Source organism: Heteronotia binoei, chromosome 6, assembly GCF_032191835.1.
Source record: "Heteronotia binoei isolate CCM8104 ecotype False Entrance Well chromosome 6, APGP_CSIRO_Hbin_v1, whole genome shotgun sequence".
Classification (NCBI taxonomy): Eukaryota; Metazoa; Chordata; class Lepidosauria; order Squamata; family Gekkonidae; genus Heteronotia; species Heteronotia binoei.
The window spans coordinates 129,302,365-129,317,021 of record NC_083228.1 but is presented as its reverse complement, the minus strand read 5'-3'; the positions used below and the strand labels follow the sequence as shown (position 1 = coordinate 129,317,021).

At 46.1% G+C, this 14,657-nt stretch overlaps 1 protein-coding gene across 2 annotated transcripts in view; it reads left to right on the top strand.

The window, feature by feature from the left end:
• The window catches only part of GNB4 (G protein subunit beta 4), a 53,523-nt gene extending 47,021 nt beyond the window's left edge, over positions 1-6,502 (top strand). For both annotated transcript variants that reach the window (XM_060242553.1, XM_060242552.1), the window contains exons 7-10: positions 1,390-1,456; positions 1,556-1,757; positions 3,167-3,383; positions 5,713-6,502. In XM_060242553.1, coding sequence (XP_060098536.1) covers positions 1,390-1,456; positions 1,556-1,757; positions 3,167-3,383; positions 5,713-5,819 — 593 coding nt within the window. In that variant the 3' untranslated portion in view covers positions 5,820-6,502. The remainder of the gene's footprint in view (positions 1-1,389; positions 1,457-1,555; positions 1,758-3,166; positions 3,384-5,712) is intronic.
• The last annotated feature ends 8,155 nt before the right edge of the window (positions 6,503-14,657 follow it).

Below are 14,657 nucleotides of genomic sequence, written 5' to 3'. Positions count from 1 at the left end.
TGAGTTCAATCCTGGCAGAAGTTGGGTTCAGATAGCCGGCTCAAGGTTGACTCAGCCTTCCATCCTTCCGAGGTTGGTAAAACGAGTACCCAGCTTGCTGGGGGTAAAGAGTAGATGACTGGGGAAGGCAGTGGCAAACCATCCCGTAAAAAAGTCTGCTGTGAAAATGTTGTGATGCGACGTCACCCCAGAGTCGGAAATGACTGATGTTTGCACAGTGCTTTATTTACCGTTACTGTTTACCTTTATAAATATATGCTTAAATTTTTGACAGTTTCTGCTGAAGGAAACTGACTTCCCCAGCGTGTGTGTTTACCATGATCACTTTGCTTCCCTGTTAAGTGTTTGTGGCTTGGTCTCGTACTTTTAAATGCTTTTCTGTGACCCTAGTCAGCTAATCTACACCATGTGGGTTTAGCTTCATTTCTGGGTGAAGATATAAGAACATCAGAAGAGCCCTTCTGGATCAGACCACTGGTCCATCTAGTCCAGCATCCCGTCTCACACCAAGTGGCCACCCAGTTCCTCTGGAGAGCCAGCAAAAGGGCAGAGAGACCGAAGTCTCCCCCTGATGTTGCCTTCTGGCTCTGGGATTCAGAGGCTTAGTGCCTCTGATGTGGAGATTCCCCTCAGTCACCATGGCTAGCAACCACCGATAAGACCTCTCCTCCATGAATCTATGTAATCCCCTTTGGAAGCTGTTTATTTCTGTAGCCGTCACTGCATCCTCGGTCAGGGAATTCTACACTCCCTGTGTAAAATAGTATTTCCTTTTGTCCATCCTAACATTTAGTTGTGTGCTTTATTTTTTAAAATGATTGGCTGGCCACCATCTTTAAGATGACAGGGACTACTGCGCCAAGGTTACAAGAACTACAGGAAATTTAGCTTCTTGAAATGTCTTCTGGCCTAGCAGATGTCGTGGCTTAAAATGCCTCACCTATCTTATCCTCATCTCTGGCTTCTGAAATTGCTTCCAGCACCAGAGGTAGTTTGCCTCAGTTGCTGTGGACTGCAGGCAAGATGGTTCTGTTGCAGTTTCCCTATTTATGGGTTTCCTAGAGGTGGCTGATTGGTCCCTGTGTGAACAGAATGCTGGGCTAGATGGGCCTCTGGTCTTATCCAGCAGGGCTCTTCTTAGGTTACCAGCTGCTTTCAGGCTTGCCTTTGCTGCCATATGGGGTCCATACATTTGCTTGTAAAGCAACACAGGGAATGAAAACTAGAGCTTACTGAATTCTGCATTTTGGCTTTAGTTGCAGAACACCTCAAACAGTCCTGTGTAGATCCGTGTTGGAATGTGGGACTTTTTTTTTTTTTTGAGAGGGTGGGATTGTGTTTCTCGATAGACCGTTTCTGTACTTAGCCACTTTCTGTTTTCCATTTTAGGGTACTTGTCTTGTTGTCGCTTCCTAGATGACAACCAGATAGTCACAAGTTCAGGAGACACCACCTGGTGAGTTTGCCCTAGGAGGCTGCAGGTTGCTTTTTTGTGATTGTGATGACGTTTTAATCCTTTTTCATCCTTTTTCTCTTACCTCTTTTTCTCTCGCAGTGCTCTGTGGGACATTGAGACTGGCCAGCAGACTACTGCTTTTACTGGCCATACTGGCGACGTCATGAGTCTTTCTCTAAGTCCAGACATGAGCACTTTTGTTTCGGGGGCCTGTGATGCTTCCTCCAAGCTCTGGGATATCCGAGACGGGATGTGCCGGCAGTCTTTCACAGGGCACGTGTCTGACATCAATGCAGTGTGTGTAAGTGACTAGCTTTCCTCTTCAACGCACAGAGCCGGAGGGAGAGGGGTGGCCTTTAATGACCCTGCCCCACACAGATGCACACATAGACTCCCGGATGTTGATGGAGCATCCACAACACAGCAACTCTCAGATGACAGTAGGGTTGCCAGCTCTGCCTTGGGAAATTCCTGGAGACTTCAGAACAGTGCCTGGGGAGGGTGGAGTTTGGGAAGGGGAAGGAACTCAGCAAGGGCGCAATCCCATAGACTTTGCCCCGCCCACAAAGCTGCCATTTTCTCCAGGGGAACTAATCTCTGTTGTCTGGAGATCAGTTGTAATTCCAGGAGATCTCCAAGTCTTACCTGGAGGTTGGCAGCTTTGCCAGCCAGAGAATATTGGTGGGTTAGCTGCTGTGCAGGGAAGGCAACAGATCTTTTTTTGCTGGGAGGAAGGAAAACCTCTCACCGACCCATGGATTGGGTGGTACCGCTTGCTGTGGGGAAGCGCAATTGAAGCAGGGGAGCCTGGAGCTGCTCAGATGTTCCTATTTTGCCTGATTCCCTAGCTCAGTCAATCCCTGGGTTTCTCATAGCACCAGATTAAAAAATTATTGCTGTGGTGGAAGCTCAAAAGCCAAAACGCAGAGGCAGAAATGACTTCAATCCAAGAAAAATAATTTTTCCCTGATGTTTTTTGCAGTGGGGGAGTGACGAGTTCAAAGACACTGCATATTGTGTTAACTATAATACTGAATTTATTTTAGCCCAGACTGATTCCGCACTAGGCTTGTTCTGCTGTTGGAGCTCTTTTTCCAATACTTCCATCTGATTTCACACAAGCTGCGACTTGCCCTGCCTCTTTCCTGTGGCAAGCAGAAACCAGCTTTCAGAGGATCTTGCTTGCCGCGGGAAAGAGGCGGTCCAAGTCACTGCAGCGCAACAGCTTATGCGAAATCAGATGGAAACGTCAGGGGGCGGGGAGAGCTCCGACGCCAGAACAAGCCTAGTGGAGAATTGGTCCCAGACTCGCTTGAGTTCATCAGAAGTCACCAACTAAGCAGGGTTGGCTGCAGTCAGTACTTGGATGGGAGACCACCAAGAAAGTCCAGGGTTGCTACACAGAGGAAGGCAGTGGCAAACCACCTTTGTGTCTTGCCTTGAAAACCTCATGAGGGGCTGCCTCAAGTTAGTTGTGACTTTGACAGCACAATTGTCGTTTAAAAATCTCATTCGGACGTACCGTGTAAAGTGCTGTTGTCACATCAGCATTTAAAAAGAATACAATTTTATCTACCCTGTAATACAAAGAAACTGCCCTTTGGAAAATAACTAGTAAGTGTTCTCCACTCACCATCTGTGCTCCCCCTGACTCCCTACGTTCCTGGCTTTGTTTGGGCTGAGGCTCACGTTCCTTGTTTTGTTGCGCAGTTCTTCCCCAATGGCCATGCGTTCGCCACTGGCTCAGACGACGCCACCTGTCGGCTGTTTGACCTGCGAGCAGACCAGGAGCTCATGATGTACTCTCATGACAACATCATCTGCGGAATCACATCAGTCGCCTTCTCCAAGAGCGGACGCCTCTTGTTGGCCGGTTACGATGACTTCAACTGCAATGTTTGGGACACCTTGAAGGGAGAAAGAGCAGGTAAGTTACTGGGTTTGAAGAAAAGAGCCATTCTTTTTCTGTGATACCTCTGTAAAACCGTTAGCAGTAGATGAGTGTGTTGCTTGGCTATGAAGCCCTCAGTAGGATCCCTGTGAATATTAGTGGTTTGCACGAGTACAAATTTGATGGATCAGACATCTTAGTCCAGCATCCTCTTTCACAGGCTTCTGTGGCCTGCTTGTTGGACTTCTGTGGGCATCTTGTTGGCCAAAGCCACCTCCTGCCCCTGTTGTTGCCCCTTCCTCCAGCACTGATATACTCAAAGTGTGAAGGTAACTATTTAGAACAACATATAGTGATTGCAATGTAATGCAGTGAAACTTGAAATATGCTGCACCCCACCCCAACCAAAAGAAAGGAATGCTGTTTGTTACCTTCACACTTAAGGGGAGATGGATGGGGCACTGTAAAAGAACCTCAGTTAACTTTCCCACAGTTAGAAAAGATTCTTTTACACAATAATCTCCTCTTCTGACATATTTATTGCTTTAACTGTTGTTCCCCCTTAATTGGATCCATACAGCTGTTGACCCTGTACCCTTGGCTTGTTGTTCCTGGTTTATCTCAAAATGCCTACATCATGCTTTTCTGTCCTGTCTATAAATTTGAATAGTTTCCTTTTATTTCACTATCTGAAGAAGTATGTGCACACGAAAGCTCATACCTTGAGAGCCAGTTTGGTGTAGTGGTTAAGTGTACGGACTCTTACCTGGGAGAATCGGGGGTTTGATTCCCCACTCCTCCATTTGCAGCTGCTGAAATGGCCTTGGGTTAGCTATAGCTCTTGCAAGAATTGTCCTTGACAGGGCAGCTGCTGTGAGAGCCCTCTCTGCCCCACCCACCTCACAGGGTGTCTGTTTTGGGGGGGAGAAGGTATAGGAGATTGTAAGCTGCTCTGAGTCTCTGATTCAGAGAGAAGGGTGAGGTATAAGTCTTCAGTCTTCTTCTGCAGTTTTAAATAAAACTTTTGTTGGTCTTAAAGGTGCCACTGGACTGTAACTTTATTCTATTGTATTTTTATGATATTGTTTGTAATCATTGTGAGCTGCCTTCAGCAGTATGCCCCAAAGGCAATGTCTCCGAATACGTTTATTAAAAATATGAGGTAGAACAGAACGATGAAAAAAAATAAGAGGGTAACGTAAGGCTTCTGAGAGCAAACCTTAATGTGCAGAATTAGCTTGGTTGGCAGATTGACCGCCCCTCTCTTTCTGTAGAAAGCAAGCATATTAGAGAAATCTTTTTAGTTTAGCCCTCTCCCTGACATGCTAGCCTTCCACATATAAAGAACTTTTTAATACGGTGGGGGTGGGGTCATTCAAGTGTGTGCCTTTCCTTCCATTCTGGAGGAAGGACTGTTCCGCGTTTCACTTATGAATGTTTAAATTGGTTTGGAGACTTTTGTAGAAGAAGGGGTTTTGATACAAAAGAGGCAAGATTATGTTAGTATCACTAGGGCAGCAGTGAGGTAGAGATCAGAAGATAAATAAATGGAATAGGGAAAGCTGGCCAGAATACAGAAAGGTGGCAATCCTTTGTGGCAATTGATTGAAAGTTACAGAAAAGGCGCTGCATAGCAGACCAACACAGATACCCATTTCAAACTGTTTTCATAGAAGATAGCATTGTGTATTAAGGTATTTCTGGTAACCCGAATGAGGCCTGAGCTGAGATTTAAACCTTGGATCTTTCAAGTCAGGGTTCCAGAATTCTGTCCTTTTGGACTGTGCTAAATTCCAGAAAGACAAAAAATGATTTAGTGGATAATGTTGGACTTCAGCAGGGACAGTCTGGGACTGACTTCTCAATGAGTTGTGAAGCTTGTTGGCGACCAGTTTAGCCTACCTGGTAGGGTAGTTGCGACAACAGAGATGGGGAAACCACCATGTATGCCATGGGTCCCCAGTGTGGTGCCCATGGGCGCCATGCTGCCCACCAACACCATTTCTGTTGCCCACCAAGGAAGCGGGTGGTGCCAAGTAGGGCTGTTTTCCAGCAAGGCTTCTGATTGGCTAGTGGAGAGTTGATCGATGGTGCAGGTTTTTATAAAGGTTGCCTTGGCAGTGGCTGCCATCATAGATCCGCCGCTGTCTTACTGAAGTTAAACTGTGGCAATCGTTTTGTGGCTGGCTGTACCTCCTGTGGCAGTCATTTTGTTGCTGTGCTCAATTACGCTTTGTTAAAATTCCAGATGTGCCTGCCGGCTCAAAAAGGTTGGGTACCCCAGTGTATGGCGTCTTGGGGGGGGGGGGGGGACAGCAGCACAACATACATGATAAGAAGAGTTGTGCTTTCTCTCTCTTTCCAGGTGTTCTTGCCGGCCACGACAACCGAGTCAGCTGTTTAGGAGTCACCGACGATGGAATGGCTGTAGCTACAGGATCTTGGGACAGTTTTCTCAGAATCTGGAATTAATTTGTCAGTCGAAAACAACACAGACAGACACGCACACCTTTCTCCACCGAGATCTGGAGAGATCAATGCTGCAGCCTATTGCTGTGAAATAACATTTCTACCTTGTATTTACAGGTGAAGTTTTTCTACTCACTGATTATTGCATAAATAGGCTTTCTGTAAATGACGTTTAAAAAAACACAAAAACAAAATCAAGTGAAGAAGAGGTTGGGTGGGAGAAAATCAGTGACTTTTTTTAAAAGAGAAAAAGGGGGTGGGGGGGGGCAGTACATGTGTTAATGGTGACCGAAGCTAAAAAGAGCCAGTCCGTCTTGTGTTTGGTGGTTTGGCTACATTTTGTCCTGGAAGGATTTCTGCTTGTGCCCGAGTCCTGCTACTCCTGTACCCCCTCCCCTTTTTTGTACATAACTGAATATACACAATAGCAGCCAATCATGTAACATTTTGTCTGTAAGTAAAGAAACGATGCATTTTTTTAAGGAACCTGCGTTTATATAGCTCTGCGTTTAACCCGAAATGTCTCCTCCTGCGACGGATCAACTTAGATTTCTGTTTTAAAAACGTGGATTTCTTTTTTTCCTTTCTTTTTTGTTATTTTCTAATTCTTGGTGAATTTTACTGTAGATAAAGCGTGAAGTCGATGAGCTGTTTGTGGTTTCTATAACAGAAGGTGTTTCGAATTACTGCTTGATTTGTGTTTGTTTTTCAAAAAAGAAAAGAAAAGAAAAAAGGTCCCAGTGACTCCTTGCAAAGCCTTACTTGCTCGTTGAACTATTTATTGGAAAGAACAGGGCTCAGTCCTGATTGCCAGTCGATTCCAGCTAACACACTGGCAACCGAGGAGCGCAGGCACCAAGGAGCATCAGAGGTCATTGGATACATCTTTCCAAAAATAAGAATCAAAACGTTTTTTGGTAGCCAGCTCATGAGCTTCCTTTCGGGCAGCCTTCTGCCGTGATTTCTCCTCAATGCTGTCGGGCAGGCGGTGTTGCCAAACGGGTGAGCTGTGCTTGATGGATTCTTTCCTTTGAGCAAGATAACCTGTAAATGAGAATTACCTGACCTATTTTCTTTTTTAAAAAATGGCGTTCTCTGTGTTGGTGAACCTGTCTCATATGGAATTGGAGCCAATTCAAACTTTCGGGCAAGGGCTCTTCCTACGTTTGGGGCACGCCCCAGATCACAATGCTCCTGGGGGAATTTAGCCCACTCTCCTACAGAGGGTAACACATCAGTTATAAACTTTTCTGCATCAGAATCTTATCTGCATGTGCAGAGAAATGTTTCAAAAGTTTGGGAGGTATTCAAACGTATGGCTTTCCAGTTGCTGCCTCCCCTGGGAAATCTGTGGTGGTCCAGTTCTGTGTGAAGTGCACCCCTATCCCAAGCATTTGATTCGGCACTTAAAAATTCTCTCCTAATTATACCAGGCTCGCCACCACAGGAAATGCCAAAAGTTCACTGTAAGACTGCTGAGTTAGGCGGAGGGTTTCTCAGACATTCCACGACAGAACAAAGCTGCCTTTTTATGCGCATGCACGGAGTATTTGCATCATGCCCAACAGCATTAGCTAGGGTATCCAGTCCCACCCACCCCTCCTTCTCCCTTTAGAATTTTGTATCCCAGTTTTTAAGCTACTGTTTGCTGGAACCTGGGGTCTGAACTTTTCTTTGGGAACCAGGTGCTGCGTTCAAGCATCACCGTGAGACACAGCCTCCGCACCTCAAATTCTCAGCTTCTTAGGATTTCTATAGGAAATCACAAATACAAGGGGTATGGCCCATCTGGAAATGACTTTTAAAAAAAAAATCAACTCAATTTTTGGTGCTGGCAAAAATGTGCCTATGCTCGTAGCAGGCATTAAAATGAATCAGATTCTTAGGGAAGTATTAGTGCCGGGGAAGGAATCCAGTCCTCGGTGTCTTCTTGCCGATGTTCACGCAGAGGCTGAAAGCGGGAAATGCTGATAAGGCCTTTCCTCTCCCATGCACATCACTAAGCGTGTGCAGAGACCAGTGGAGTGCTTAATGTATCCCTGGGTCTGTTAGCGAGCACCAAGACATGTCTGTTTCTAACCTAAGAAAACAGATTTGTTGCTGAGCCATCTGTTTTTAGCAAAATTATCTGCCAAATTTTATCCCAAATTCCAGCCTTTCCAGTTTGTCTGTGTTTACAGGATAGGCGGGTGGGGGTGGGGAGCATCCGTTCATGTGCCAATTGCCATGGATTTGGTAGCTATTTAAAAAAAGAAACCAGCACATTTTAAACATGGAGAAGTGTATTCCTGCAAAAAAAGAAAATTTTAAAAAATGTATTATTCCATGTTTAGGACCAAATTTGCAAAGATGTAGCTGTGTTTTTCATGTGTTCAGATGGGTTAGAAGATACCAGCGGCTAGGCAGATTGCTTTTGCTTGTATTGATCTTGATTTTCTCTGTTAATTTCATACCTACATAAGAATGGCTGTGGCAGATCAGCCCCAGTGGGCAATCTAGTCCAGCATCATGTCTCATACAGTGACCAACCAGATGCTTCCAGAAGTTCTCCCTCTTGCTGCCGGGGTGGAATTCTAGCAGGAGCTCCTTTGCATATTGGGCCCCACCCCCCTGATGTAGCCAATCCTCCAAGAGCTGACAAAAAAGAGCCTTGTAAGCTCTTGAAGAATTGGTTACATCATGAGGTGTGGCCTAATATGCAAAGGAGCTCTTGCTAGAATTCCACCCCTGGTTGCTGCACTGGTGTTTGGAAGGCTACTGCCTCTAAATGTGGAGGTTCTATTTTAGTTATTGTGACTAATAGCCCCTGATGGGCCTCTAAAACCCCTCCTTTTGAAGCCAACCACCAGAACATTCATCCCAGACTTCATGGGAACCACTTTGCATATCTGTATTTCTATGTTAAAAACGCGCTCAAGTCTTATTTAAAAGAAAAGCCCAGAAACCCATGACCACCTTTGAAATAACTTGAGATGCCCGTACACTGGCAAGAAAGAGTATGACCTTGGAACAAAAAATGTTACGCAGTTCTCTTTACTTAGAAGCGTAATAGTGAGGGAAAAAAGATCTTTCTAATGGAAGAAGCGAGATAGCAGCAAAAACAAGCAAGCAAGCATTTGGTGGACTTTTAAAATACGCCATTTGTTGTTCTGCTAGCAGTTTTATGTGAGTTCCTGCGTGACATTTTGCATCTGCGGCATGGTTCCTGTGGATCCTGGGCATATGTAGTTGAATGGAATGTCTTATTCATGGGGCTTACTCTCACATGAGCCTATTCTGCCCTACTTCCAAGGGCATCAGAGTGGCCCATGTCGTCACAACAGCCCTGTGAGGTAGGCTAGCCCAAGAGATTGACCAGCCCAAGGTGTCCTGTCAAGCTTTGCAGCTGACCATAGATCCGAACTTCAGCTCCTCAGTAGTGGTTTGGCTTCTGTCGCCCCTATAACAGTTTGGTGTAGTGGTTAAGTGCACGGAGTCTTACCTGGGAGAACTGGGTTATATTCCCCGCTCCTCCACTTGCAGCTGCTGAAATGGCCTTGAGTCAGCGATAGCCCTCGTAGGAGTTGTCCTTGAAAGGGCAGCTGCTGTGAGAGCCCTCTCAGCCCCACCCACCTCACAGGGTGTCTGTTGTGGAGGGAGAAGATATAGGAGATTGCAAGCTGCTCTGAGTCTCTGATTCAGAGAGAAAGGCGGGGGTATAAATCTGAAGTCGTTGTTGTCTTCTTAACAGTGACCCATAGCCTTTCTGGTTTGATTTGTCTTACACAGACTGTCCTGAACACTAATTTTGAGAATTTAACTCCTATCCATCAATATTTTGATGTCTGCATCTGAGATTGTCACTCTGGATGGATAGAAACGGTTTAAGTTTGAAATGTCCCCTAAAGGAGGTTGACTTTTGATGCCTTCTCAGTTTTAAAATAAGGACTGTATTGCTGGTATCTAGTGCTGTAAATTCCAGTGCCATGGTGTTACTTTTCAGGGTGTGAGTGTGCATTCCACATGCATGTAGATAGCCGCACATCTGTAGAGTAGTCAGTCTGTTTGCACGGCCGTAGCTTTTTTGATTCCCCTCTCCTGAACAATACACACGTTAGCAGTTGCCTCTTTAGAACTCTTACTCTACGATCAATCTGGGTCGATCACAGCTGAAAGTCTGGATGATGCGTGCATGTTTTTTAAATTACAGGGCATCGTGCATGTGTTGAAATGATTCCACAGTTTTTTTAAGTAGAGGAACTCTGTAGGTTGCAGTTCTAGACAGTCCCTTTTTCAGTTTGCTTTTAATCCCTGTGAGCAGGTCGCCATGGTTCGGTTGTTGTCTTGGCCGTAGACCTGATTGTTGGCATAAGGAGTGCGCATTTGTGTCTGGTGGAACATACAAGAGCACAGCTGCCTTCTTGAATCCTCCCTTGAGCATTGGTGGGGCTGATTGAGAAGCAGAAATGGACTGATGGGGAACTAATCTGGTAGCATTGTAATGGATTGCCGAACACGAGGACATTCATATCATTCTGCTGCTCAGAAGTTAATGCTAGACCGGTACTGGAACAGCCTTGTTTCCAATAAAACAAATGCAGAATGCTTAAGAATCCACCACCAGCTTTGGGTTCAGATGGTTGAGATGAGTTTTGCCAAATGTGCAATTTGTGAAGTGCCGGTTTTTGCCATTTTCCTCTAAACTGCTTCATTTTGATCACCTGAACCTGGAGTTAAGAAAGAGTGGGGTTTTGTGTCTCACAATTAGGCAGGTTTCATACAAAGGCGAGCTGTTTGCCAGGATCCTGATAACTGTCTTTGAATTGTAGACTCACAGGAGTTGGAAGGGGCCAACCCCCGACTCAATGCACGATCGGCCTAGTACAGGGATGCCAAACTCATTTGCTGTGAGATCTTCGTGGAGTGCTGCGTTGTGGCCCACACATGTTGTTTAGTGCAGCCCATGACACACATGACTCGGGGCCACTCCAAACGCCAGTGGCTTGATGCTGAAGTGGGTGAAGGGAGAGCTTCTCATTGGCAGCCTCCAGCAGTCAAAACTCGTCGTTTGGTGGTCCCAGAGGAAGCGATACGATGAGAAGGCAGGAAACGTGCTGTGACAGTGCCGGTTGGCGCGAGTGTAGGCCAGCACGGTTACTGAAGGTAAATCCTAGTCAGAACATTGTGGGGAGGAGCGGTGACTAAGTGGCAGAGCCTCTGCTTTGCATCGCCAGGTGGAAGGACCAGGAGGTGCCACCTGTGTTGAGCTCCTGGCCAATGCTTTCTATTCCAAGGGAGGTTAAAATGACCTTTTTAAAAAAATTGTGTTAAAATGAAATTGATGGGAGATTGGGTTTTTTTTACCAAACAGGAAACAACCCAGCCTCTGCTTCTGCATTCAGCTTGCATCTATTAGCAGTTTCACTAACATTTTTGAAAGTGGTATTCAGGGGTTGGAATTCTAGCAGGAGCTCCTTTGCATATTAGGCTACACACCCCTGATGTAGCCAGTCCTCCAAGAGCTTACAAAAAGAGCCTTGTAAGCTCTTGGAGGATTGGCTACATCAGGGGTGTGTGTGGCTTAACATGCAAATGAGCTCCTGCTAGAATTCCACCCCTGGTGGTATTAAGCAAAGAGTGGGGCAAATTGGAATAATGAAGCTGTTGTGAAGCCATTGTGAATAGTGAAGCCGGACATCTGCTGAAAATCACGGTGTAAAGCTGCCTTTCCCTCCCTCCCAAAAGAGAAAAGGTGTCCCTTAATTAGGATGTACATTTTGAGTATTCTAGACTGCACTTGAGGCCGGCTACTTTGCCTCCGAGGAGAGGATCCTGTCCTTGAATGGGCAGAGCATCTTTTCCAAAGGCACTTATTGTAAAGCACAGAATTGAAACGCCTTTCAGTTCTGTTTCTGAAGCCGTTTGTCCTATGGCAAGGGTCCACATTGGGTTTACCATATAGTTGGAACATTCCCAGAAATAGAGAGTTAAATGGGTGGCCTCCTTTCTTCCCCAGTTCCCACCAGGCTTTGTGTTTGTGTTTTTCAGGTGTCGGCAGGGCTTTTTTTGTAGCAGGGACTCCTTTGCATATTAAGCCACACACCTCTAATACAGCAATCCTGCTGGAGCTTACAGTAGGCCCTGTACTAAGAGCCCTGTAAGCTCTTGGAGGATTGGCTAAATCGGGGGTGTGTGGCCTAATACGCAAAGGAGTTCCTACTACAAAAAAAGCCCTGGGTGTCGGTATGGGCAGATAATTCCAGTTTATTGGTTTCAAGTTAGTTGTGTATTAGAGTGACTGTTGACAGCATTTCTTGTGAAAGTTGCCAAGCCTGGATTGGTGGTGCCCCAGAAGGAAAGCAAGACAGCAATTTGAAACGTGGTTTTAAAAACTTCCCGTGTGGTGGCTCCGATCGCATGCGAGTTGCTGGGTCTGTAAGTCTCAGCCTTTTCTGGCTGAGCCTAGTTACCCCCCTCCCTCTGCTTGCTTTGTGCTAATGGTCAGCTGTGCAGTTTTCGAAAGTCCAGCTCCTCTTGTAGCTGTGGGGGTCCAGATCGGTGGGTTTTTTCCTCCTTTGTCCCATTCTTTCCGTAGCTGCTTTTAAGCTGCCCCGCGTAGCATCCAGTGCCACGCAAGGGGCTGTGACATCACCACCCCCTCTGTGTATGCACAGAAGCACCTTAAACACCTGCACGGGGTCTTTGGGATCCCAGCCACAGCAAGAAAAAATGCCACGCGGCAGTTTCTCACCTTGGAAGTTGGGGGGGGGGGTCTGTGCTTCCCCCTCTGACCTTAATCCGGCACGCACGTTGCCCGAGTTCTTCCACATTTGAGGCACCACGAGCCTTTATGTCCCCTCCTTCCCCCCCCCACTTTAAAAAAAACACACACCGATTGCTGGTTGTATAAAAAAAAATATATGCAAGACTGTTAAATGCACAGTGATGTTATGGTGAGTATGTGAACAGTGTTACTAATTAATGACATACAATGGTAAGATTTTTCTTTTTCTAAATGTGCCTGACTTCCTTGTGCCACACAATGTTTGATTATTATTTTTTTTTTGGACTAATATGGGCATCGTAGATAATATTTCTAGCCTTTGTTCTGAACGACACAATGGTGCTCTCTCTGTTCCCTCTCGCCGCGATGCATCCGAAACCAGGCATGCCGATGCATAGTCACCCGAAGGAACTGCATCTCGTTTTCAGAAGCGGATGGTCTTTTCTTTATTTCCCTCCCCCCCCTTAACAACAAGCCTCCCGTATCCCTGAAACTCTTTTCTTTTCCATCCTTGCCAGCTTCTTTTCAAGGGGAAACCCCCTCGCCCCCCCCCCAAAAACCCACGACCAGGTACTAATTGATTCTGCACTGCCTTTTGGATTGTGTGTTCTGAAAAGTCTTAAAATCCTCTTTTTTGGGGGAAAAAATTAACCTATAATTAGAATGAGAGAGAGAACACAGGGGACAGACATGTGCCATTTTGTTCTTTAACAGTGCTTGTTGTATAAAGATTTCCCTGTGGAAAAAAAATCACTTGCTATGAACTGTTAATAGTTCCCCCCCCCCACCTCCCCATGAATCTTTCCTTTGTACTTGTACAGTGGCTCAGTGAAATATGTTGCCCTGACTTGACATTGTAACCAATAAACAGCTGCTTTTAACTAGGCTTTTCCTGGGCTGTGTTGATTTATTTCCCACCGTTCCTGAGTGGTCTGGTTTGCAAGCACAAGGCACGGTTCAACTGGTGAAACTGAGAAGGTTGGGTTCCGTAAGTGGCCTGCCTGGGAGCCTTAGGGGTTTGTTGCTCCTTGGAGGAAGGAGTTTGAAATCTTTTTGTTTCAGTTCTGCATGCTTTATCCTTTGTGGGACTCCCCAACCCCCGGTACATTTCATTTATCAACATTATCAATATTCTGCCCAGAGTTTTGTAGCAGGAACTCATTTGCATATTAGGCTACACCCTGCAGATGTAGCCAGTCCTCCTGGAGCTTACTGTAGGACCTGTAAGAAGAGCCCTGTAAGCCCTTGCAGGATTGGCTACATCAAGGTGGGGGGTGTAGCCTAATAGTCAAAGGAGTTCCTGCTACAAAAAAAGCCCTGATTCTGCCCCCTTGTCCCAAGGGCTCAAGGTAGCTAATGTGATTTTGTTGTTTCTTCAGTTTATCTTCTCATTTTCCCGTCCTAACAGCTTCAGTTGAAGCGGTCTTAATCAGACTCTTGGTCCATCAAGGTCTGTATTGATGGCTCAGACTGGCAGTGCTTCTTTAGGGTCTTTCACATCACTTACTGCCTGGACTTTTTAACTGGAAGTGCTGGGGGATTGAACCTGGGACCTTCTGCATGCCAAGCAGATGCTCTACCACTGAGCCATGCCCCTCCACAAGCTTGGCCACCTTGCTGTTGAACTTGGAAATGATCCCGAGTCCCTGTTGTACCATAGACTTGGCAGTTGACTTTCCTTCCATAATGAGGAGAGCCAGTTTGGTGTAGTGGTTAAGTGTGCGGACTCTTATCAGGGAGAACCGGGTTTGATTCCCCACTCCTCCACTTGCACCTGCTGGAATGGCCTTGGGTCAGCCATAGCTCTGGCAGAGGTTGTCCTTGAAAGGGCAGCTGCTGTGAGAGCCCTCTCAGCCCCACCCACCTCACAGGGTGTCTGTTGTGGGGGAGGAAGGGAAAGGGGATTGTGAGCCACTCTGAGACTCTTCCGAGTGGAGGGCGGGATATAAATCCAGTATCTTCATCTACCTCACAGGGTGTCTGTTGTGGGGGAGGAAGGTAAAGGAGATTGTGAGCCGCTCTGAGACTCTTCGGAGTGGAGGGCGGGATATAAATCCAATATCTTCTTCTATCTTCTT